General features: G+C 43.6%; 1 protein-coding gene across 3 annotated transcripts in view; it reads left to right on the top strand.

The window, feature by feature from the left end:
• The window catches only part of CACNA2D3 (calcium voltage-gated channel auxiliary subunit alpha2delta 3), a 514138-nt gene that overhangs the window by 384964 nt on the left and 105756 nt on the right, over positions 1-23418 (top strand). For all 3 annotated transcript variants that reach the window (XM_081898304.1, XM_081898305.1, XM_081898306.1), the window contains 10 exons: positions 2569-2652; positions 9330-9401; positions 9695-9756; positions 12365-12432; positions 14017-14062; positions 14208-14305; positions 15469-15562; positions 17501-17596; positions 19466-19587; positions 20202-20282. In XM_081898304.1, the coding sequence (XP_081754430.1) occupies positions 2569-2652; positions 9330-9401; positions 9695-9756; positions 12365-12432; positions 14017-14062; positions 14208-14305; positions 15469-15562; positions 17501-17596; positions 19466-19587; positions 20202-20282 (823 nt within the window). The remainder of the gene's footprint in view (positions 1-2568; positions 2653-9329; positions 9402-9694; positions 9757-12364; positions 12433-14016; positions 14063-14207; positions 14306-15468; positions 15563-17500; positions 17597-19465; positions 19588-20201; positions 20283-23418) is intronic.

Genomic DNA, 23418 nt, shown 5'->3' on the forward strand with positions numbered 1-23418 from the left:
AAACCACAGGCCTATCACGTCCAAGATCCTATGTCTCTCTCTGTGGCCAGGCAGATGACTTTGGGAAGTCAACGATCAGGACATGCAGGCAATAATAGCCCTCTCCCACGGTTGTTCCCCAGCGCCTGGACATCAACTATCTGGATTCAAGCCAATCTGTTTTATTTATATTAACTTGATTTACACCCTGCATTACTTATAACAACTTGAGTAAATCATCAGAGCAACAATGCAAGATAAAAGAAAGAGAAAAACTGAGATAGAAATAATTATAAAAGCATGTTAACAATAAGAAAAGCAATATTAACGTATCGGCAACGTGCCAGATTAAACCTGTAACAGTTACCCAAAAGCTTTCCAAAAAGAAGGAGTTTCAGTGCTTTCCCATGTTTGTTATGGGTTTCATATATGTTCCATCAGGCTGATACTGCTATAAGCATGCCAATGCTGTCAGCCTCCTCCCTTGGGCAGCTCATAGTGGCTGCTAGAAAGTGGGCAAGGAGGAGGGAAGGCTGCCACCACTGAGGCCCAGCCCTACGTCCCATGCCAGCTCTGAGGGGCAGACAGAGGAAGAAAGGGGGAGCGGATCACAAGGAGTCTTGATTTTTTTTATTTTAAAAAATGCTTTGTGCGTCTGCATTTAATCTTGCTCCTTTCTAAAATTTATTTATTTGTATGTGTTTTTCTTTTTGTAAATCTACCAAAGAATAAAACAAAATCTCAGGACAGTGGAGGGTGTGTAGTGGTGGAGGAAATGCTCGGGGGAGGGGGGAGATGACAAAAAATGGGGGGGGGTTGAGGAGGGTCAGTTGCGGGAGGGAGAAAGAAATGTCCCTATTTTCATCTGAGGAATGTTGGAGGGTATGTAATACCTCAAGAGGATTAGAGTGAGATTGAGAGGACAATCCAAGTTTTCCTTATGCCAGACTGTGGAAGGGGGTTGGATTGAGTGGAAGTCTCTCTCTGCGCAGCTCTGCTGTCTGAGCAGGCCTGCTGCCTGCTGCCATATATGAGGGTAGGCAAGAGTACTGGTTATACCAATGTCTGCAGAGCCCAGAGAAAAGGCCCCAAAATGTGCTGTTCTGAGAGTGGAGGAGGTGGCAGTTTGCTGTCTCTTAAGCAAATTTCACTGCTGTTGGGTGATGGCCTGAAGCCTGATTCAAACCCAATCACTATGCTAGCCTGGAGCTTGTGAAGAAGCAGGTCTTCCCCCTCTTCCATTGCAGTGGAGCTGTAGCTGCAGTAAATTATTCCGCCACTCTACAGAACCCTGCTGGTGTGGAGTGGGGAGGCTGTATTTTGCCCTAAATGTGGACATGTTCTGAAACATGCCGGCCAAAATAAAAATGTTCAGAAGATCCTACAATCCTCAGAAATTTAGCCCTCTCTCACGTCTGTGTGAAAAAAGGTAAAAATGTTTATAGATTGCCACACTGAGGTTACAGAATCCATTGTGCAATGCAGCTGTGAACAAAGCGTGTGTGCTTAAAAGAATTTAACACCTTTTCCTGAAGCAAACAATTCCTCAGAGTAATGCTGGCAGAATTTGTATAGGCAGTTAGATTTTTGGCAGAATTCATAGCTTGGTGCCAGAAAAGAGTTTTTCAGATGGATGTCTTTCTGTGGAGTTTTCTGTGGACAGCCTTAGTTTTAACACCGAGTAATACAGAATAACTAACTGTGTGCACTTGAGATGTACTCATAACAGAATGCATTGATTTATTTTCTTGGGTGAGCTCACAACATTTCATTGTAGGTATTAGCTTTAACCCATAACAAGGTGTTTCTTCGGGGTCTCTCAGTTGTGATGTGCAGCAGGGGGCAGGATTTTCCCACATTACAGGAACACCAGTATCAAAGCCATTTGTCATCATGCGATGCTTATTTTAAAATGTGAGATTTACAGTGTTACCATATTAGTGATAAAAACAAATAGCATGTCTCTATTAGTGTGCCTCTTGTGTTCTCCCACCCATCTGCCCCGTGAAAGGGTTGATAAACTACAGTATCAGCAGATATTAACACCAAACTTCCTAGGAATAGGGCCTTATCTTGTTTAAAGAGAAATATATAAACGTTTTGTTGATAACACTTTAGGAAATATCACTTCCTGCATGGCTGCAAGAATTATTTCAGGATGTATTTTATAAACTTTGAGAGTACGACTTGCATACTTTCCATATGGTGTAGTAGCTGGTAGTCTAATGTATCTGTGGTGCTCATACAAAGCAATTTTCTTTTATTAGGTGTCCAAGTTTATTTGTCCCCGATTCCTCGGTGTCAAGGGTACACTGACAATTGCTGTGCTTACAGTCTGTGAAAAGGGCACGTTCTGATGAAAGGAAATCCATTCTGGAGCCCCAAAGAGTTGTGTTAAAACAAAACATTTGTTTGTGTAAAGCTGTGTGTGCTTACCTCAGGGTTAACCAAAGACATTGCTGAAACCACCCATTGCATCTAAACACCTATCTAGCATAAAAGCTGAACTTGAGGTTGTAAAGAAATGGCTCATCATTTTGACCAATGTCTTTTTTAAAAAAACCAACACATATCTTTTTTAAACTCTAGTATGAAGAAGTAAAAAAGCGAAGGAAGCCCAACTATAGCAGCGTCGACCTTTCCGAGGTGGAGTGGGAAGACAGGGATGATGTGGTGAGTGATTTGTTCTGTCAGAGCTTGTCAGAAAGGTAATTGCATTCACTAATATACCACTTTCAAGTATTAAGCAGCAAGAAGAAAAGAGAAGCGAAAGATAATGGTCAATGTTCTCCCCCTTCTCCATTCAAATTTTATATTTTTTCTTCTCGTTTTGACTTTCTCGCTCTCCTTCTGCTTCGTACATACGTATCCCCATGTATAGATGTACCAAGGATATATTGCCATTTGCCCTGCACAACATCTTGCATTCCGTTGGTTACCATGGAAGGCACCAGGATCAGGCCATATTGGGTAGTGGTCCAGGAAAGCACTTAATAAGAGGCTGTGTGTATAAATCCCTATACTGCTTTGGTTCATTTGGTTCATTTAGTCTGCTGCTCAGTGACCGGGGGCGGGGGGCGGGGAGAGAATAGAAGAGAGCCCAGTGTTATATGGAGCCTGGGTGGGATTCAACTATTGTGTCCCACTAGTGGAAACCCAGCTGATATACCAGCCGCAGTAGGAAGGGGCAGCAAGGTTTCAGGAAGCCAGAATCTGTATGTCATGTGGAGAGGATTGGCATAATATATAATTCTAGGGAGACTCGTATTCAAACCCATGCTCAGGCCTACTCTCTCAGCCTAATGCTTCTCATAGCTGTATAGGTCAAACGAAACAAACACACTTGGCCACCTTGCGAAGCCTGAAAGGTGAAAAGCCAGGGTATAAATATTGCAATAAATAAATAAATAACCCGAATGTGCTTAGTGGAAAGATGGGAAATAAAGGTGATAAATAATCACAGGATGGATGATACATACAGCTATAAGGATTGGCAGAGGGACACTAGTCCTGTTACAAGCTCTACCAGCCATAGAGCTTGGTAAGATGAATGAGGAGGAGGTGCCAAACCCCACCATCTCCATAGGTGCAGAATTTTAAACTTTCAAAAGCCAGGAGTCACCTCTGGATCCTGCCGAGTAAATAACATTTAGATGTTAGATTACACAACAAGAACAAATCCTGTGCCAAATTTTGCCAGGCTGCTCTATATCTCTGGAGAAGTTTCCTTCTTGCTTATGAAGCAGTTTAAAATGCCAGAAACCAACCCATATTTTAAAAAGAACCACATTTTTGGTCTCTGTCCAAACCCCAGAATCCAGAACTGCAGGATCATGTTAGTGCTGTCCATCTAACACCTTCTTTTAGGTATGTGCTAATCTTTTCAGTTAAGTTCTTTCTGTTCCAAGATCATGCTCCTCCCTTGTCCGTCTCTCTGTTGTCCAGTCAGTTTGCATCTCTCTTCTGTGTCATTCTTTATTTACATGTCAATTCCTTGAGCTGTACTGTATCAAAAGTTTTCCTTATGTCCATGGCTTAACCTTTGCCTGGTCTTTCTGTTACTTCCACCATAAATCTGATTTGTTAGGCATGATTCGTTTTGTGCAAATCCATGCTGACTGTCCTTAATTAAATCATAACTTTCCAGGTGTTCTCCTTTCGGTTCCTGTTATTGAGCTTTTCCCATAATGTCTGCGCCGACTAAAGTCATGCTTGCATGTCTGCATTTTCATAGATATTTCCTAGCACTCTTCTCAAATATCAGCAGTACATTAGCATCCCCTATATCCTTCCAAAACCCACTCATTTTGGAGAGGTTTTGAATATATCAACGGAAGGTTCCCATATTTACAGTGTCACGTCTTTCTGAAATCTGGGATTCATCACGTATGTCTGCCTCTGGAGCATTAGCAGCATTCAGATGTAGGCATTTCTTATCCTTTTTCTCCAATTCAAGTTTATGTTTTCCTTCTCCCTTGCAAAATATATGTCTGATTCTGTCAGCCCACCCCTACTCAGTTTATAAATAATGAAACATTTCATGGGTTTAACAGTGCCAGTCTTCCTTTATTTTGCTGATTAAATCAGCTCATCTTTTCAGGGACTTTTCACCTCTTCCCTTCAGCTCTTGTGATTTCTGCTCCTAAACATTTCCACTACATTTTGTGATGTTTCCTACGTTCTTTTCTGCATTTTCAACCTGAACTTGGGCTTAATTCATTTCAAAATGAGATTTGCGAGTGAAATTCCCTACTTGTGCAATTCAAATCAAAATACCCAAATTCTGCAATTGCTGAAGTCCATTGAACATCTCACCAGAGACTCAGAGACTTCTGTTTAATTTGTTCATTAGCACTCACTGGAGAGCATCTGCACTATCAAGCTTTCTAGAAGAAGGGAAAAGAAGGGAAAAGAAGGGAAAAGACTGACCCCCCCTTCAAATTGAAACTGCGATATGCATGTTGTCCTTAGGCTAGTTTGCAGAGGTCGAGGCAGGGGCCTGCTGATATAATGCTGCTCTCATCAAGAAAGGGACCAAGGGTAGTAGGAAACTGTTAGTACACCTCAGATCCTGTTGTCTCCGTGGTTGGAGCTGGAGCTGGGGTGGGGAGATTTATTTTTCTTATTCCCTGCCAGTCAATAGAATATTTGAGAGTGTGGCATAGAAGCTATTTGGTGCAACTCTGGATGTTTCAATCCACTATCTTGATTCAAAATGGCATCCAACTGTTGGTGCTATAGCAGTGGCAGCAAAACTGTACCAACACAATATCTCGAGTTGACTCCGGACACTAACATGTCCAGTGTCAGCTTCCAGTTATTTGGACATCTGCTTTTTGGCCGGTGTTTTGTTTGGGACCACATCCTCATCTCAGCATTACTGTGACTTCAGCCACCACTCTGGCCCAGCGGCGCCAGGTATAGAGGATGGAGGGGCTTCAGTTCCTCCAATAGTTTTTGGGCAGGGGGCAGTGCCCCCCCAATATTGAAGTAGCCGCCACTGGGTGCCCTCCATGCGCCCCAGCCTCCACCCAGCAGCCCAGGAGCCGGGCTGCAGCTGGGATGAATGAAGCAAAGATCACCCATGCTCGTCCCAAACTCTGCACGGCTGGAAGGAGCGTGGACAATCTTTGATTCACTCATCCCAGCCTCCGCCTGGCTCCTGAGCTCCTGAACTGTGGCTGGGATGAGCAAACAGAGATTGCCCTCCGTGCGTTCTGCCCCCGCCTGGCACACTCCAGGTGGCATCACGTGACGCATCATGTCACATGGCCACGCACCCTCAGTGTGTGTGGGGGGGGCAAGTCGATGCCCCTGCTCTGGCCCTCTGTTGGTTCAAATGTGACTGCTGTCGACCATGGCAATACTGCAGCCACCAACAGTCCAACCCCAAAAGGCTTCCTTAGTGTTGATAGAGATATGTAGAAGCTGCCATCAGAGCTGAGCAGCTGTGTGGCTTCCAGCCTATTATGGCGCTACTGCCACAAACGAAAAAGCCTATTTGGCTTCCTCACTCATAGAACAGAGAAACTGCTGGTGGTTCCAGCACCAACATCACTGGGGTGGGGAGGAGTGGCGGTGAGTTTTGGGTGACCTTTTTTTGCCCAGGGTGGGGGGTGGGCATTAACAACACCTTGCTCAGGGCCACCCAAAAGCTGAAGCTGCAATACCTGGTTGTATACAAGTCAGGGAGTGCATTGCCAGTTGGCAGAGCTGGTGTAGAGGATGCAAGCTTATATTGTGATACATTTGTCAGCATGTCTGCCTGCCTCTTTACCCGTTTTCTATAGATTGCTTTGTGGCATTGTGTCCATTAACAAGACTAGAAAACATGCAGTTTTAATTAGATTAAAGGAGGTACAGTTTTATTTTGTGTGTAAAATGTCTCCCGTAGTGAAAATGAAGCTTTATATTTGGGAGTGCACATTGTGTTACTTAGAAGTATCTGGCCTGCTTTTGGATGAAAGATGTTCCGCATCCATATCGCTGGTCACCAGTTTCAACCCCAGAGAGGTAGCAGAACAAAAGTCTACAGAATAGATGAAAAACTGAGCTACAAAGCCAAGAACTCCATTCAGAGGGTAAAAAAAAAAATCTAATTCCCACATGCATACTTGATCTTAAAAGCTACGAGGGTTTTGGGGGCCCTTTTTGTAAAGTCTGTGACTTGCCCGAGGGTTGTGTGGGGAGTGGGCGCTGGAAGACTACAGGCTCTGAAATGGAGAAAAATGAGAAACATGTTAAAGATAAATGGAACAGTTCTTTAAACGTTAGAAAGTAGATTGTTAATTAAGACCAGGTCTCCTAGTCCAAAACCACAAAAGTTAAAAAGGGAAAATATTTCCAGAATTGCCTATTACGCATTGTGTTTATATATATCGTATATATATATACGAAAGCATATATATATATATATATATATATATATGTACAAAAAAACTACAGTAAAATATATGTTTTATTTTATATATGCCTCCAGCGAAAAATTATTCTTTTACACTCGCTGACTGAAGAGTAAGATTGTTAGCTCCGATCTAGATGGCCCAGAATTAAATTTAAAGAGCTGCAAACATTGCAGTTTTCAGTTTGTCAGCCATGCTCAAATTCTTCACAAAAACAAAAACAGCTCTTTCCCTGACAAGCTTTGGCAACAATTCCACACACACACACACACACACACACACACCCCAACAGTACAGTCCTTCTTCAGGAGGACATTGATAGCAAATTGACAATGAAAAAAGCCTGTCCCTATTGTCCAATCAATCATCCATGATGCATGCAGGTGGATTGGAGAAGAATAAATAGGTACAGTCGTAGCAGAATAAGCTCACTGGTTTCAAATCCTGGAATGCAGCAGTGTCTTAAGGTATTCTGAAATGTTCTTTCTCCAGGGCTGTATGCATTATGTACACATTCAAATGCTATATTGTGTGTGCTCTGTTAGGCTAGTTCAAGGTAAAATGAAAAAAAGAAAAGCAGAAATGATTTTTTTATTTATTGAAAATATTATTCAGGCTGCCATCCTGCATCCATTTTCTCAGGTTTAAGCCCCACTGAACTTAGTGGAACTTCCTTCTGAGTCTGACATGCATTGAGCACATTCTTCATCTATATAAATACCAGGGAGGTTGAAGCAAGGGAAACAGAACATACCAAAATGACAATATACCAAAAACAAGAAAATGACATCATTTATAGCAATGTAAATATAGAAAGCTAGGGGGAGGAGGGAAGAAACACTGTATAAAACCAGTTTAAATTGACTATAAAGTAAAAACATTAAAACGCCTGGGCAAATAAATGTCCTGGCACTAAAATTATGAGTTGAACTCCCAGTCCATAATTCAGATGCAAAACTCTGATGCTCACATGACCATCCCACAAATATTACTTCATTGTCAGGCACAGAACCACGCTTACAGGGAGCTTCCAACTTTGGACTACATCCTGTAATCTCTAGAAAGAAATTTAAATTAAGAATGTGTGGAACCCATTTAGAAGTCCCACCAGTTTTATATAAATTCTTTTAGCTTTCTCTGAAACTCTTCAGATATTTCTCCTGAGCATAAACCTTCACCTCAAATCTGCATATTGGTTAAAAATTTGAGGCAGTTCTGGTCTTATGACTCTTTCTCACTGTGTGGAGTGTTTCTTTGCAGACCTTGGTTCCGAAAGGTCATCTAGTCTGGTGAGAAACAAGTAATATCACAGTGTAGAAGGATCCCAGTTGGAGATATATACGGTACCCATCACCATGTGCATATTTTTTTGCAAATTTGGATGGAGCTCTTTTAGGGTTTCTCAGAATTTCTTGGGTGTTCTATCCAACCCAGAAACCCCAACATTGAACATGCCCATGTAGTTTAGTAAGAAGGGAGGGAGAAGAGGTAACAGGATTTAGTGAGCAGGAAGGGGCTGTGGCAGAAAGCAGCCCAGAATAAGCGGCAGAAGCAAAGGGGGGGTCAAGAGGTGAAGTAGAGGCAGGCTGCTGAAGAGGCCAGGGAGTCTCCCCCTCCTGCTGTGAGTAGCTCTGATCACCCAGAGCATGCAGAGAAATGAAGAGGGTGGAGCATTGAGAGAGCCTTAGGCTGCTGGGAGAGGAACTGGGGGAGGAGCCTTAGAGAGTAGTGGGAAGACAGGAACCTTCAGTCCTCACAACTGGCTCATTGGGGCAAGACCTACTGGGAAGCGTTGCTGTGATCACTAGGCCTGTGCTGTTTGGGTTCTTTTCAATAAAGAGTTAACTTCACTGACACTGGGTGTTTTATTGCTGACCTGCTCCTGACTCTGGTTCCTGGCAGCCATTATATTTTAAAATGTGTATTTTTAAAAAAAGTAGGTTGTGTCTTGTTTCCATACTAATCCTTCTCTACTTGCAAGCAGAAGCGTCAATTGAAAGTAGCAGCTTCAGAAAAGTGATTTTCTTTTTGTCAGAATGATGGCAGGAAGAGAAAAAATTTAATTTTGATGCTCACCACACATGGCTACTGCATGAAAAACAAACAAACCTCATATTAATTGTGTCCGCACACTTAACCCATGACCAAGAAGACTGCCGGAAAATGTTTTTGCTGAGAGGACTTTGCCTGAAGCTGTCTAAGCAGAACCCTGTAGATCCAAATATGCATTTTTATCTATCCTATCAGGTTCTAATCTATAATCCATTAACATGAGTTGAAAACCTCTCATCCTTGGTAGTTAAATTACATGAAGGTGGAAGGTTACTGTGTGCACACGCCTTCAGCAGCTATGCGAAATATCTTCATTTTGCCCAAATACGCGAACTACAAAGAAGATTATTTTTTCCTCATTCCTCGTTTAACTATATGACTGTATTTTACTTTCAGCTTCGAAATGCAATGGTGAATCAGAAAACAGGAAAATTCTCTATGGAAGTGAAGAAAACTGTGGACAAAGGGGTATCGTATAGAAAATACTTTTCAACTAGAAGTAAAACAAACAATTGCTTTTTTAAAAAAAACAACAACCCACAAACCATTGGTTTAAAGTGTATGTTTGGAGTGGAAAACTTTCCCTGAGACATGATGTCCACAGTGTTTATTAATTGTGGGTCAGATATAAACATTTGCATGTATGTGTGCATATTGCTGTTATTAATCTTGTCACAGATTTTAAGTTTGCTTTTGCATTTAACCCTGCAAACCTTTCCTAACAGGCATGTTGTTGTTTCTCTTTCCTTTTCTAAATCTAGAAGCGGGTGTTGGTGATGACAAATGACTACTATTATACAGACATCAAGGGGACTCCTTTCAGGTAGGGCTGGCCATAATAAATGGAACATTTCATCAGGCTCATTGCAGTTGCAAGCCTTGCGAGCTCATTAAAATCTCATCAGGAGGGGCTGACAATAAAATACTCCTGGACAATGCTGCAAAGAGCAAGGGAAAAGGTTTCCAAATGTGCCTTTTTAGGTTTCATTCAGGGATGGGTAGTTTGTGAAAGGTAAACTCCCTGGCTGTGATCCGGACCTGCCATTCAGGAAGTCCTCCGTTCTCTTCAGTGCTTGCACAGAGCTCTGGGAAAGGAATAGTAACATTTAAAGGATTACACTAACAAATGCATCTCTGTGTGCACCATAGATCTGAACTGAGGAGGCTTGTTGAGCCACAAGCTGTTCAAAGTATAATATTGTGTGTATGCAGCCTCTCCTCACCTGGTGCTAACTAGACTGAAGAGGCAACAAGGGTACAGCAGGACTCCAGAGCTGTGTGTTATCTCTTCCCCAAATTCCCAAACGTTCTCTGAGCCCCTCATGGAGAACCCAGGAAGATAAAAGTTCTCTATTGTTTCTATGAATACGAAAGACTCCCCACTCCAGAAGCTCATTGCATGAGAGGTTGAGAGATTGTGTGGCTCCAGGGACAGGCCTTCATGCCAGTAACACCTGTAAAAGGCTCTGGGCTGCCTCAAGTAAGCAGGCAAGAGCTCAGTCCTAGCTGTGGCACCAATGAGCCCCCAGTTCTTCTTCTTCCTGCCCAATTGTGCAGTAAGCCCCTACTGCCTGCATATCAGCTCTGAGCCATAGGCATCAGACAGAGGAGAGCCAAGTGGCAAGGGAGCTGAGAGACACTCCAAAATATACCAGAGCCAAGAAGCCTGTTGTAGCTCAGGCAAAGTCTCATCCCAAATCGGAAGCCTTCTGGAGTCCTTCCTGTCCAGGAAGATCCAATAGACGATCAGGGTAGGTAGTCCAGAGCCTGAAAATGCATTGCTGCCCAGATGTTTTGGACTACAACTCATCCCATCATCCCATCCAGTCTGGGGCTGATGGGAGTTGGAGTAAAAACATATGGAAATTGCAATACCTCAAGAGTGGCCTCTCCCCATATGAACTGACCCGGACCCTGTGATCATCATCAGTGGCCCTTCATGTGCCTCCTCCACGAGAGGTCCACAGGGCAACAACATGAGAGCAGGCCTTTTCTGTGATGGTTCCTTGCTTGTGGATGTTTCTCCCCAGGGACGTTCATCTGACACCTTCGTTACATATCTTTAGGTGCTAGACAAAAGCATTCTTCTTCTCCCAGGCCTTCAGCTAATTAAACCACCTATGGCCTTTTAGATGGGGGAGGATTGTTTTTGTTTGTTAATATGTAGTGTGCTGTATATTTTGTGCTTTTATATTGTAAACTGCCCTGTGACCCTCTGATGAAGGATGGTATGGAAATAAAAATGATAATTTAGTGAAAGCTGTTGTAAACCATAGTTCTGGTAGCTCACTGCACCAGTAACTGGCACAGAAGCCTGAAGATTACCGGATTCTGGTAATGGCTCTTGGCATTTGTGGCATCCATGCCTCAGGTTGGCCCCTTGTCTTAACTCTGCTGTGGATCTGGATGCCCATCTACCTATGAGAGAGCAGTATAAGCAAAACAGAAGTGCAGTGTAAAAGCTATTTTGTAGAACATTGTTTTCCAGATCCTTGCCTTTCTTTTGTGGGTCTTATATTGATAAGAGATAGTAGTGCAGATGGTTTAAAGGGCAGAAAAGGAAACGTACTTTTATAGAATACATTTCTGTTGTACTAAAAAAGAGTCTTTGGAATTTCCTCTCCGAAGGCTTGTAGATTCTCAAACAAATTAGATACCTGACCACAGAGAATAGATTGCATCTCCGAGTGGGAACCATGTGGGCTTTATCCTATTGATCTCTTGCCAGGCCTCCAAGTCACCTGTACTGCAGTTTCATGAATGCTTTAGAAAACAGAGGAAATGTCTTCCAGCCATTCGTCCATTCTATACATTATATAGTAGTAGTCCTCCATGTGTGACCGTGTTATATGGAGAAGATAAGCCCAATGTGGTATTATTTCCATCACATAAAATATGAACATGCCAAAATATGCAACAAAGAATTATGCCAAGTGGGTCATTATGACCCCCATTAACACATTCTTCTATTTCCTTGCACTCAGCAGCTCTACTGGCGCCCAAACTATCAGTAAGGGCAGTCCGTCCATCCCCCCCCCCCCCATGCACACAGATGACTTTCATTTTTGAGCCTCCTTCTCGGTGAGCCCATGGGCATGTTCAGATCTTGGCTGGAAAATGAAGCAGATGGAATAACCACTCTGACCTTGGTGGGGCTTGCATTTGAGCTTGCCAGAGAATGCACGGGTTACTGCACCCCTAAACACACAAATAGATACAGTCCATTGCTCCTGGCACAGTAAAAGTGAAATGGCACTGAAGTGGCTGGTTGAGCAATAAATGCAACCACTAAGGTTTTGGAAACAACACTGAATTGTTTCTAGAGCACGGACTAAAAATGCCGGGAGAAACGGTATATATTTTTCTCTTGCACTTGCCTAACTTTGTGTGTGGGACAGATTTCATGGCCTGCTTTTTGTTTATCTGCACAGTTTAGGTGTGGCTCTCTCTAGAGGACACGGCAAATATTTCTTCAGAGGAAACGTGACTATAGAAGAAGGTAGCATTTGCACAGCAAATCAGATTTCCTAGGCATTTGTTCAACTGTTGCATGATAATGGGGCTTAAGGCATGGAGGTCTCTCAAGCAGTTTTTCTGCTTTATTGCCCAGTGACCTGGTGCATGTTTTGGACGTGTGTGTGTGTGTGCATGCACACATATCTAATTGGATGAAAGATATATGTGAGAGATTTATGGGGACAGTGCCCACAACAATGATTCATTGTAACATAGAAAGCGGCAACATGGCTGCATCATTTTATCCCTCACTTTGTGGGCATCTTTGTGCTAGATTTGTGGTTTTAATTGGTTTGGCCTATTAGGTGGATCGGACCACAGAGCTATGCAGCCACCTTGCTTGCCCAGCAGGGCAAACCCCATCTGTGCCAATTTGTGTTTTTCATGGTCAAAGCATCATCATCAGAGTAGCAGATCCCCTACTTTTACTATTTGAATTATACCCATATGCCTGCTAACCACAGTTGTGGGACTCTTGAATGTTTTAGAGCCAAAACATACGAGAGAACCTGGGTCCTGCTGTTCAGACAATGATAGCTGAGGTTGAGATAGAGTTTTCATTCCCCTGTAGTTACTCTTGATAGATAGTTCCAGCCTAAACCACACATTCTGCATGCAGAATTTCCTTGGTTCAGTCCCTGGCATCTCCAGTTAAGAGGATCTGGATGCAGGTAATGTGAAGGACCTCTTTCTGAAACTGCCTGCCAGAGTGGACAGCATAGGGTCTTCTATAAGGCAGCTTCCTATGTTCCTGTATAAACAATTACCCAAACCTACATTGGTCACCTTCATTTTAGTTTGTATTAAAAATTCCATTTTGTCATCTTTGTAGAGCTTGAGACTCATAATCTCAGTGTCCTTTTCCATTCCTATCCTCAGCTACTTGCCTTTTGTGCGTCTTCATGAGTTTTGTTTTTAAAAAAACTTTTAAAAAATACAGACAGCAATAACAAAAGAGCATATGTAACAGTATCACAAGATCACTAAAGGAATAGAGAAACACATTGGGCTATTTCCCAACACTGCAGCTTCACTGGTGCAACCAGCTTCTGTGCATGTGATGGAACTTCCTTTTCCTTTCCTGTCCCCTCCAGTTCCCTGTGCACTCTTAAAAGTATATTTGGGTAGTGTACTAGGAGAGGAGAGGAAAAGGAAGTCCTGCCGCATGCATGGAATTCCACTCACTCAGCATTGGATACAACCCACTGATTACAATCCATAGGATATCATGCTTGTGGGACAACTAGGGTAAAAGCGCCTGTTGTCTTAACATGCTTGAAGACCAGCTTGAAGTTTGTACAGGTGTCTTCCAGCTGTCTAACCTATGTGGTCCTGTATATATAATGATATTCAGTTCCCAAGGTTTAATCAAATGCATTCCCTTGGTTCTTGCATATTTTTGAGTACTGATAGAAATACACTTAATTTAGATTAGTTATGGTATATAACCTAGCAGTCCACTCCCTACCCCAAAGAAGGAAGAATGACTGTCTTGAACTGTATACAGACACTGAACTGATTCTGATAGCTTTCAGAAAATGACCCTTGTCACATTTTCTGATTTCAGGATTGAATGATTTAGAACAGCCTGATGTATCTTTGGCAGACGAATGGTAAGTCTTCAATAAAGGATGCTGTTGATTTGTGTTGCCCTTTCTGTTCACGCGTGGTGTGCCTGACTCCTTCTGCAGAATGACAATGGGAGATCATGCTTACAAATATTTGTTGAAATTATTTTTAACCATGCTATGTTCTCAGGTCATATTGCAACACAGACTTGCATCCTGAGCACCGCCAAATGACTCAGCTGAAGGCTATTCAAAACTACCTCATGGGGAAAGAGCCATTGCTTCCTTGTGAGTTGTTGATTAATTTTGATAAGTATTCCTCCAAACTGTATTTGCCTTTTACAGCTTCATTTTTAATGCAATACACAGGAAATGGGCAGTGTACATCATTGGTGGGGGCCTGAGCTTGCTTGAACCATCAAATCAGTAGCTGGTCTAGGCAAGCTTTTTTCTCCCAGCCTCAGTTGCCCCATCTGCGATATTGGGGTTATAATACTGACCTACCACTGAATGGATTATAACACAATAAAGATTCAGAAGCTCTTTGAATGCTACACTAAGTATCCTTTTTATTTTTTGCAAAAATTTTATTAGTTTTTACAATATCAGCGACAAACAAAAACATAAAACAAACAAAACATAACAAACATAAATCATAACCTTATTGAAAATAACAGTTATTTACTTTGTAAAACGACTTCCTCGTTTCCCCTTAGTTGAATTTCATTGCATATCCTTATAACGGTTTTCCAAACAAACACTAAGTATCCTTACTTAAGAAAGTTCTATTTGTACTGGATGTTGTACAGCAAACTGCTGGGTGAAACCTTTGCTTGCTTCACTAGAAATACATTGGCATGTATTACTGAGAAAACCAAGATGGATTTTGATGATCATACCTGTATGTGCTTTGGTAACAAAAACTTAATTGAGCTGTGGTTGGGATGTGAGACAGTATTGTCTGCAGCACAACCTTACACATGAAACTGGGAATTTTCCATTGCTGGCCACAGAAAGCAAATGTTCCATGTGTTCATTTAATTGTGTCTTCTATAGTTGGTACTGGGACAGAATATGGGTGGTGGTGGATCGCAACCAGTATTGTGGAATGATGCTACCAAGCATGATAGTACCTGGATGAAATATAGTATGGACATATGGAACTCGTATAAGGATTAGTGCAAGGAATCCAGGAAATTTAGATTTTCATGTTCAAGAGAAAGATGCTAGCCATGGTATGTGAGATTTCCCTCCTCCCCGTCTCATCTCAAATAGGTGAGATTTCCACCACATACGTACCTACAATTTCTTCTGGGGCCAGAGTACGTAGTGAAGTATACAGTCTCTAACAATAGACATGTAGCATTCCTGCCAATATCTACTGACTCCAAGTTTACTGTTGTAACAAGGCTGCACACATGCTCCTTATTAATGCTTTTAAAACTTTATAGGTGATAAAGAATTAATACAGGAAGTACTGTTTGATGCAGTGGTCAGCGCGCCAATAGAAGCTTATTGGACCAGCCTTGCACTGAACAAATCAGAGTAAGTGAACAAAGCATTGCTTATGATTCTTTTAATAATGCCTTCACTCGGTTGCATACATTTATTTTTCACCAATTCATTCATTGTTTTAAATATATGATGCACAGAAATAATTCACCTGCCCTTATAGACTCTTCCATTTGTATCAGTGGAAAGATTCAATTCATGTCTATATTCTAGATACCTCTACATGTCTTCATACCTCTACATGCCTACATACATCTTCTGTACTAGAGTAATGGGTGTTATATATTATTAAAATACTACTTCCAGAATAATGACCTAAATCATAGATTTCCAATGTGGTGTGATCCAGGTACTGTTGAAATCCAGGAGCTATCAACCCAAAGCCAATGGCCACGCTGGCTTCCCCTAATCTAGACTGTCCTCCTGGTACAGGCTTTGCTGTGCTGGCATCCTGAGAGTGCCACTACTCTCTCTTCTCAGGTGCTGCTACCAACCATTGGCGTTTTCTAAAACTGGGGCTGTGATGTGACTTCGCTTGGAGCCCTGGCATGTAGAGTTGCTAAGCTGAAACCCAGCTATTTCTCTTTTCCATTAAACCCATTACTAAAACAAAAGATTGGGCAGCTGTGTAGCTATCCTCAATCCTGTCATTCCCCCACAATCAACCACTACCCGCTGTAATGAGCAAGTGAGCTGTACATCAGCTGAGGAGGGAGGCTGACGACAGAGCCTGCAGCATAATGGATGGGAGAAATGAGGACTCTCTCGTCTTCCAAGTCAGCAGCCCATTAAAGGGCCGTGGGGGGAATCTCTAGGCAGCCACCTGACAACCCTCATGGCGTCATTTGTTCTGGAGCGGCAAAATGAAATTGCATGGACAGCATTTAATTTAATAATAATTTTTAAAAAACCAAGATTGACATGCAGTGCCCCTGCTGACTTGCTCTCAGAGTGTTTTGCATAAAATCACTGCATTAAAGCCACATTTGAGGCCATTAAAAACCAATTTTGAAAAGGAAAACTAGGAAGGGAATATAGAAGATTCACTTAAGGCACCAATTGGGCATTGTCTAAAAGCACATGAAGAATGTTGGAGTGTCGTTTTTTTTTCTTTTTGAAGGGTAAGTGGAACAATGAAAAACAATATCCTGGCATGACTTTGCTAGTCCTTACTCCTAAGAATGCACAGGGTTGCAGCCTTGTCCATAGAGCATAAGATCAGAGATGGGGAAATTTCTGATCCCCCCCCCAGTACCCCTAGAAAAAGTTCACCTCACATAATTTCCCAAGAATATTCGTCACCATTAAATTAAATTAAATTTTTCTCTGCCACTAGAGCTCAGAACAATTCTGGGTCCAGGATGCAAAATGGTGGCCACAATGTCAACATAGTTGCTTCTGCCATCACGTCCAGTGCCATATATATACATATATATTAGAAATTTAGGTGAAAACAGAAGAGGCTGTGCTACAGCCCCACAACCACCCCCTGAAAAAACCTGCTAGGTAATTTCTTATTCCCCACCTTGAAAAATTGAGAGAAATGGTGCTCCCACCCATCAAAAAGTAGGGTGTGTTGTTGTTGTTGTTGTTGTTTTGTACCCCACCCATCTGACTTGGTTGCTCCAGCCACTCTGGGCAGGTTCCAGCATATATAAAAACATAGTAAAACATTCAACTTTAAAAAGCTTCCCTATACAGAGCTGCCTTCAGAGCTGCACACAACTATAGGTTAGGGAGATTGTGCATTTGTGTTGACTGCTTAACAGTTTATCCTTTCAGTCCAACTCCCACTGATTAATTGGGGAAATGTTTTAATTTCGGTTAAAGCTTAAGTTGATTATTGTATTTATTAAAACTGATTAAAATTGCAGTCCTGGTTTGTACTTGCACTTCTTGTGACCTCAGAATATCTGCATACCATTTACTGTCTGGAAATGTAATTCTTCCTTGTGTGTTGCTCTCCTTCAGAAATTCAGACAAGGGAGTAGAAGTTGCCTTCCTTGGAACTCGGACGGGTCTTTCTCGTGTCAATTTGTTTGTGGGACCGGAACAGCTAACTAATCAGTAAGTAGTATATGGCAATGTAAGAAAGCAGTACCAGAAGTAAAGAACCATGCACATAATTTTATATAGTCCCTTCTTTCCCTTTCCCACTAGTTCTCTGCATTCTAGTTCAGATTCCATGTGTCAAAACAAAGGACACTAACACTCTTCTGGGCAAAGTGTGAGCTTCAGTTGTTGATTTAGGAAGCCCTGAACAACTTGGAGCCTGGCTATATGAGGAGATACCTTCACCTCTTTAGACCAGACTAGCCAGTATGATTTCAGAATGAGGTCCTCTTGGTTGCACTACAGTCTGCAGAAATGCATCAGGTAGCAACCAGGGAAGGCCTTCTCTGTTCCAATGCCCAATTTCTGGAGCCATGTCTCCCTGGAAATAAGGTGGGTGACAACCTCGTTGAGTTTTTGGCAAATCTTGAATGTGCACTTGCTCACCTCAGCTGGGTTTCTTTGGGCAGGGGCATGGGAGGTAAACGGCCCAGCCTTGAGAAATGTACCAGTTACTGAATTTATGATTTCATTTTCATTTATTGCAATGTGTTCTGTCTATTGCATAGTCTTTTAGCCTCCTTGGGATTTCATTTGGAAGATGGTGTATAAATATTTAAAAAGAAAATAAATTTGGAAAGCTTGTACATAACAGATTGTTCATTCAGTTTTCAAACGATTTCATCCTGCCTCATCACACAAAGAATGCAGATCTGATTTTAGCAGGTTTATTACAGCTCATATACCCCTAAAAGGCAATGGATATCTATCCCCTTGATTCCCCCCCCCCCCACTTTGAATCTCCCAAGAAAAATGGATCCCCATTTACACCCAATCCATCATACATTGCTAGCTACAAAATAACATTTTAAGTGAGAATGCCCAGAATCTCAAGACTTACTTTAAAGCATACCTAAGAAGAAGAAACCGCACCACCCCCATTACACATTGAAGTCTCATGTTTTTGAAAGCAACTCTATTTCCTTTTTGCATGCTACTTTACTATTATTATTTGTTACTGTATTTATTTGTCGCTTCTTACACCAAAGGGTCTCAAAGCAACCTACACAATCAAAACTGAAATAACAAAAATACAAATACTGAAACCAAATATTGAAACATCAATAAAGTAAGGCCTAATGTGCTTTTCTGTTACGCTTCCTGGAAGATGTTCATTGCTTAGTTACTGGGGCTACCTACAAGCTGAGGAGGAGACAGGTTTTCCAGCTCCTGTGTCTTAGCAGCAGCCATGCTTATTCACTGCAGCAGGTTTATTTTAGGTGCATTCTACCTGGGAAGCCATTGTAAGTGCAGTTGTAACCAGGCACATGTGGGGCTGCCATCCTGACACCAGTGACTCTGGTATTGAGCGGGTAGCTTACATTACAGTGGTGCCTCGCAAGACAAAAAGAATCCGTTCCGCAAGTCTCTTCGTCTTGCCCATTAGCGGCTTAGCGGCTTAGCCGATCAGCTGATAAGCGGCTTAGCGGGTCAGCTGATAAGCGGCTTAGCGGATCAGCTGATAAGCGGCTTAGCGGGTCAGCTGATAAGCGGCTTAGCGGATCAGCTGTTAAGCGGCTTAGCGGCTTAGGAAAAAGGGGGGAGGGAAAAAACCCTGCGGGAACTCGCAAGACATTTTCGTCTTGCGAAGCAAGCCCATAGGAAATTCGTTTTGCGAAGCACCTCCGAAACGGAAAACCCTTTCGTCTAGCGGGTTTTCCGTCTTGTGAAGCATTTGTCTTGCGGGGCACCACTGTATTCTAGAGTTACTTTCAGGAGAACTAAAGAAAGAAGGAAGGAAAGAAAGATAACTTTTGTTTTTTAAGGAGCTTAAGATGTAAAAATCAAAACAAGCAAACATATTATGTTTTCTTCTGTTTCAAGAGACTTCTTGACAGCTGGAGACAAGGAGAATATTTTCAATGCTGATCATTTCCCGCTTTGGTACAGAAGAGCTGCAGAACAGATACCAGGAAGCTTTGTCTACTCAATCCCTTTCAGCACAGGTTTGTCATTTAATTGTGCTTCGATTCATAGCTAATTCATACACTCAAAACCACTTGGAGAAACATGTGAAATGTGTGGTATAAAATCTTAAAGTAAATAAAAAGAAGGAAGGAATTGCACCCATCAATCCAGATTGGTACCCAATATTTCTGCTTACTTAAAACTACAGGCAGTTAAGATTTGCAGGATTTAATTTAATATTATGCTGTAATTTCACAGTTTCTAATTACACTATGCACACAAAGAACTAGCATGAACACACAAACGTACTGGCTTCCAGGGAGGCAGCCACAATGCCTCCCCCCAACACACAGTTTATAAGGCCATTGAGCCCCAACCCAGTCCTTTGAGCTCAGCACAGCCTAGCAACTAAACAAATGTGTGGTTGAGCATGTCATTTGAATGTGGGGTCATGGTTAATCTCTCCCCTCCTTAACCAAGGTTTGTTCTTGGTTACAGATTATGGTTTAGCAGGATAGAGCTTGACTGCAAACTCCAGTTCAGATGACATGCAAAGCTTATTTTAATCTGCTACTGTGAAAACATACCACCAGTTGTTTAAAAATACATAGTTAGAATCTTAATTTGAATAACTGCTTCTTTTTTATTGTAGAAACAGCAAACAAAAGCAATGTGGTAACAGCAAGTACTGCCATTCAGCTTCTAGATGACAGAAAATCTCCAGTGGTAGCAGGTAAAAGTTATTGCTCCTTTTCTATATCAATATTGTAAACAGGCTTTGCTTTCTTATGCTACTTAGACTTCCTATAAAAATTCTCACTTAAAGACTGTTTTGGAAGTAAGTTCAGTGAAGTGCAACTTAATGACCTAATGTCTGGACCATCACAGGCCTCCTCACCTTAAAATGCTTGATGCTGAATGCCCTGAAGACACGTAAATCCTTCATTATAAGTTGGAAGGGGTTTAATTTGCATTAACAAGGCAGTATTTACCGAAATTTCAGTATGGCAAATCTGAAATCACAAACCTTTCTTATTATAAATTTTAATTAACGTAGGTGGACCCTTATTAGTCATACTTGTGTATGAAGTTAGCTGCAAATGTATATATTGAGAATAACAATATATACAACTGGCTTAACAGGAACATCAATGGACAACAGTACTTCTGAAGCAGCACTGGAGTTCACTAGTGTTTTCTACAAGCTATTTCATACCCAATGTGCTAACTTCCTGATGTTGTTGCCATGAGCCCCAGCCAGCATGGCCAAGAGCCAGAGTTGATGGGAGCTTATTTCTAATGTATGTTTGTTTTATTCCCTTAATTTATCGAAAAGGGTGTTTTACAGTTTCGAAAAACAAAAACACATAATAACAAACAAAACAATGCCTCCCCCCAACACACAGTTTACAGTGGTGCCTCGCAAGACGAAATTAATTCGTTCCGCAAGTCTCTTCGTCTTGCGGTTTTTTCGTCTTGCGATGCACGGTTTCCCATAGGAATGCATTGAAAATCAATTAATGCGTTCCTAGGGAAACCGCCTTCAGACCAGGTCCGGGGACAGTCTGTCCCCGGACCTCTTCTGAAGGCTGGGGGGCGCGGGCTTCGCAGCAGCGCTACGAAGCCCGGCGGCTGGGGCAGGTGTTCCCGCCCCCCCCTGCTTCGGAGCAGCGTTCCGAAGCGGGGTGGCTGGGGCAGGTGTTCCCGCCCCCCGCCCGGCTTCGCAGCAGCGCTACGAAGCCCGGCGGCTGGGGCAGGTGTTCCCGCCCCCCCCCCCCGCTTCGGAGCAGCGTTCCGAAGCGGGGTGGCTGGGGCAGGTGTTCTCGCCCCCCCGCCCGGCTTCGCAGCAGCGCTACGAAGCCCGGCGGCTGGGGCAGGTGTTCCCGCCCCCCCGCCCGGCTTCGCAGCAGCGCTACGAAGCCCGGCGGCTGGGGCGGGTGTTCCCGCCCCCCCGCCCGGCTTCGCAGCAGCGCTACGAAGCCCGGCGGCTGGGGCGGGTGTTCCCGCCCCCCCGCCCGGCTTCGCAGCAGCGCTACGAAGCCCGGCGGCTGGGGCTGGTGTTCCCGCCCCCCCACCCCGCTTCGGAGCAGCGTTCCGAAGCGGGGTGGCTGGGGCAGGTGTTCCCGCCCCCCCGCCCGGCTTCGCAGCAGCGTTCCGAAGCGGGGTGGCTGGGGCAGGTGTTCCCGCCCCCCCGCCCGGCTTCGCAGCAGCGCTACGAAGCCCGGCGGCTGGGGCAGGTGTTCCCGCCCCCCCGCCCGGCTTCGCAGCAGCGCTACGAAGCCCGGTGGCTGGGGCAGGTGTTCCCGCCCCCCCACCCCGCTTCGGAGCAGCGTTCCGAAGCGGGGTGGCTGGGGCAGGTGTTCCCGCCCCCCGCCCGGCTTCGCAGCAGCGCTACGAAGCCCAGCGGCTGGGGCAGGTGTCCGGGATCTCTTTTGAAGCAAGCGGCTGCGGAGAGACGCGATCTCCCCGCAGCCGCTTGCTTCAAAAGAGGTCCGGGATCTCTTTTGAAGCAAGCGGCTGCGGAGAGACGCGATCTCCCCGCAGCCGCTTGCTTCAAAAGAGGTCCGGGATCTCTTTTGAAGCAAGCGGCTGCGGAGAGACGCGATCTCCCCGCAGCCGCTTGCTTCAAAAGAGGTCCGGGATCTCTTTTGAAGCAAGCGGCTGCGAAGAGACGCGATCTCCCGCAGCCGCTTGCTTCAAAAGAGGTCCGGGATCTCTTTTGAAGCAAGCGGCTGCGAAGAGACGCGATCTCCCCGCAGCCGCTTGCTTCAAAAGAGAAGACCCGCTGTCCCCGGGGCAAGCTTCGTTTTGCGAAGCAAGCCCATAGGGAAATTCGTCTTGCGAGACAACTCGAAAACGAAAAAACCTTTCGTTTTGCGAGTTTTTCGTCTCGCGAGGCGTTCGTCTTGCGGGGTACCACTGTATAAGGCCATAGATGGTTTAGTTAGCCAAAGGCCTGGGAGAAGAGAAATGTTTTTGCCTGGTGCCTAAAGATATGTCATGAAGTCACCAGGTGAGCATCTCTGGGGAGAACACTGCACAGCGGAGAGCTACTGCGGAAAAGATCCATTCTCATGTTGCCATCCTCTTACCTCCCATGAAGGGAGCACACAAAGAAGGGCCTCAGATGATGATAGTAATCACACCCACCCTGTGAAACACCTTCCCATCAGATGTCAAGGAAAGAAACCACTATCGGACTTTAAGAAGACGTCTGAAGGCAGCCCTGTACAAGGAAGTTTTTAATGTTTGATGCCTTACTGTGTTGTAATTTGTTGAAAGCCGCCCAGAGTGATTGGGGCAAACCAGCCAGATGGGTGGCATATAAATATATTATTAGCATAACTACTACTATTACTATTACTGTTGCAGGGTCTGGGTTGGCTCATACGGGGCGAGGCAGTTCTTGAGGTATTACAGTATTTAGATATTTAAGGTTTGAATTTGGCTCAGAAACTGATTGGCAGCCAGTGCAGGCAGGCCAGGTTGGGTTTAATATGCTCAAACCATCTTGACCCGGCGAACAGCTTGGCTGCTGAATTCTGCACCAGCTGAAGTTTCCAAACTGTCTTCAGAGGCATGTATGTTGCACTGTATGTTGCACTGCATGTTGCAGTAATCTAAACTAGAGATTACTAGAGCACAGAAAACAGAAGTTAGGCTATCCCTGCACAGGTAGCTGCACAGCTGAGCCAGCAGCCGAAGTTGGTGGAAGGAGGCGAGTCCAGCCATATCTGAAGAGCACCAAGCTGGCTGGATCTGGGATACTCCTTATGTAATGATACAAATGTGAAAAATTGTGGTGTGAAAAGCAGTATTTTGAGTCAAACCATTCTGAAATACATCTTTGCGATTCACAAACCTTTCAC

The sequence above is a fragment of the Podarcis melisellensis genome (genome assembly GCF_964234715.1).
Source record: "Podarcis melisellensis genome assembly, chromosome: 2".
NCBI lineage: Eukaryota > Metazoa > Chordata > Lepidosauria > Squamata > Lacertidae > Podarcis > Podarcis melisellensis.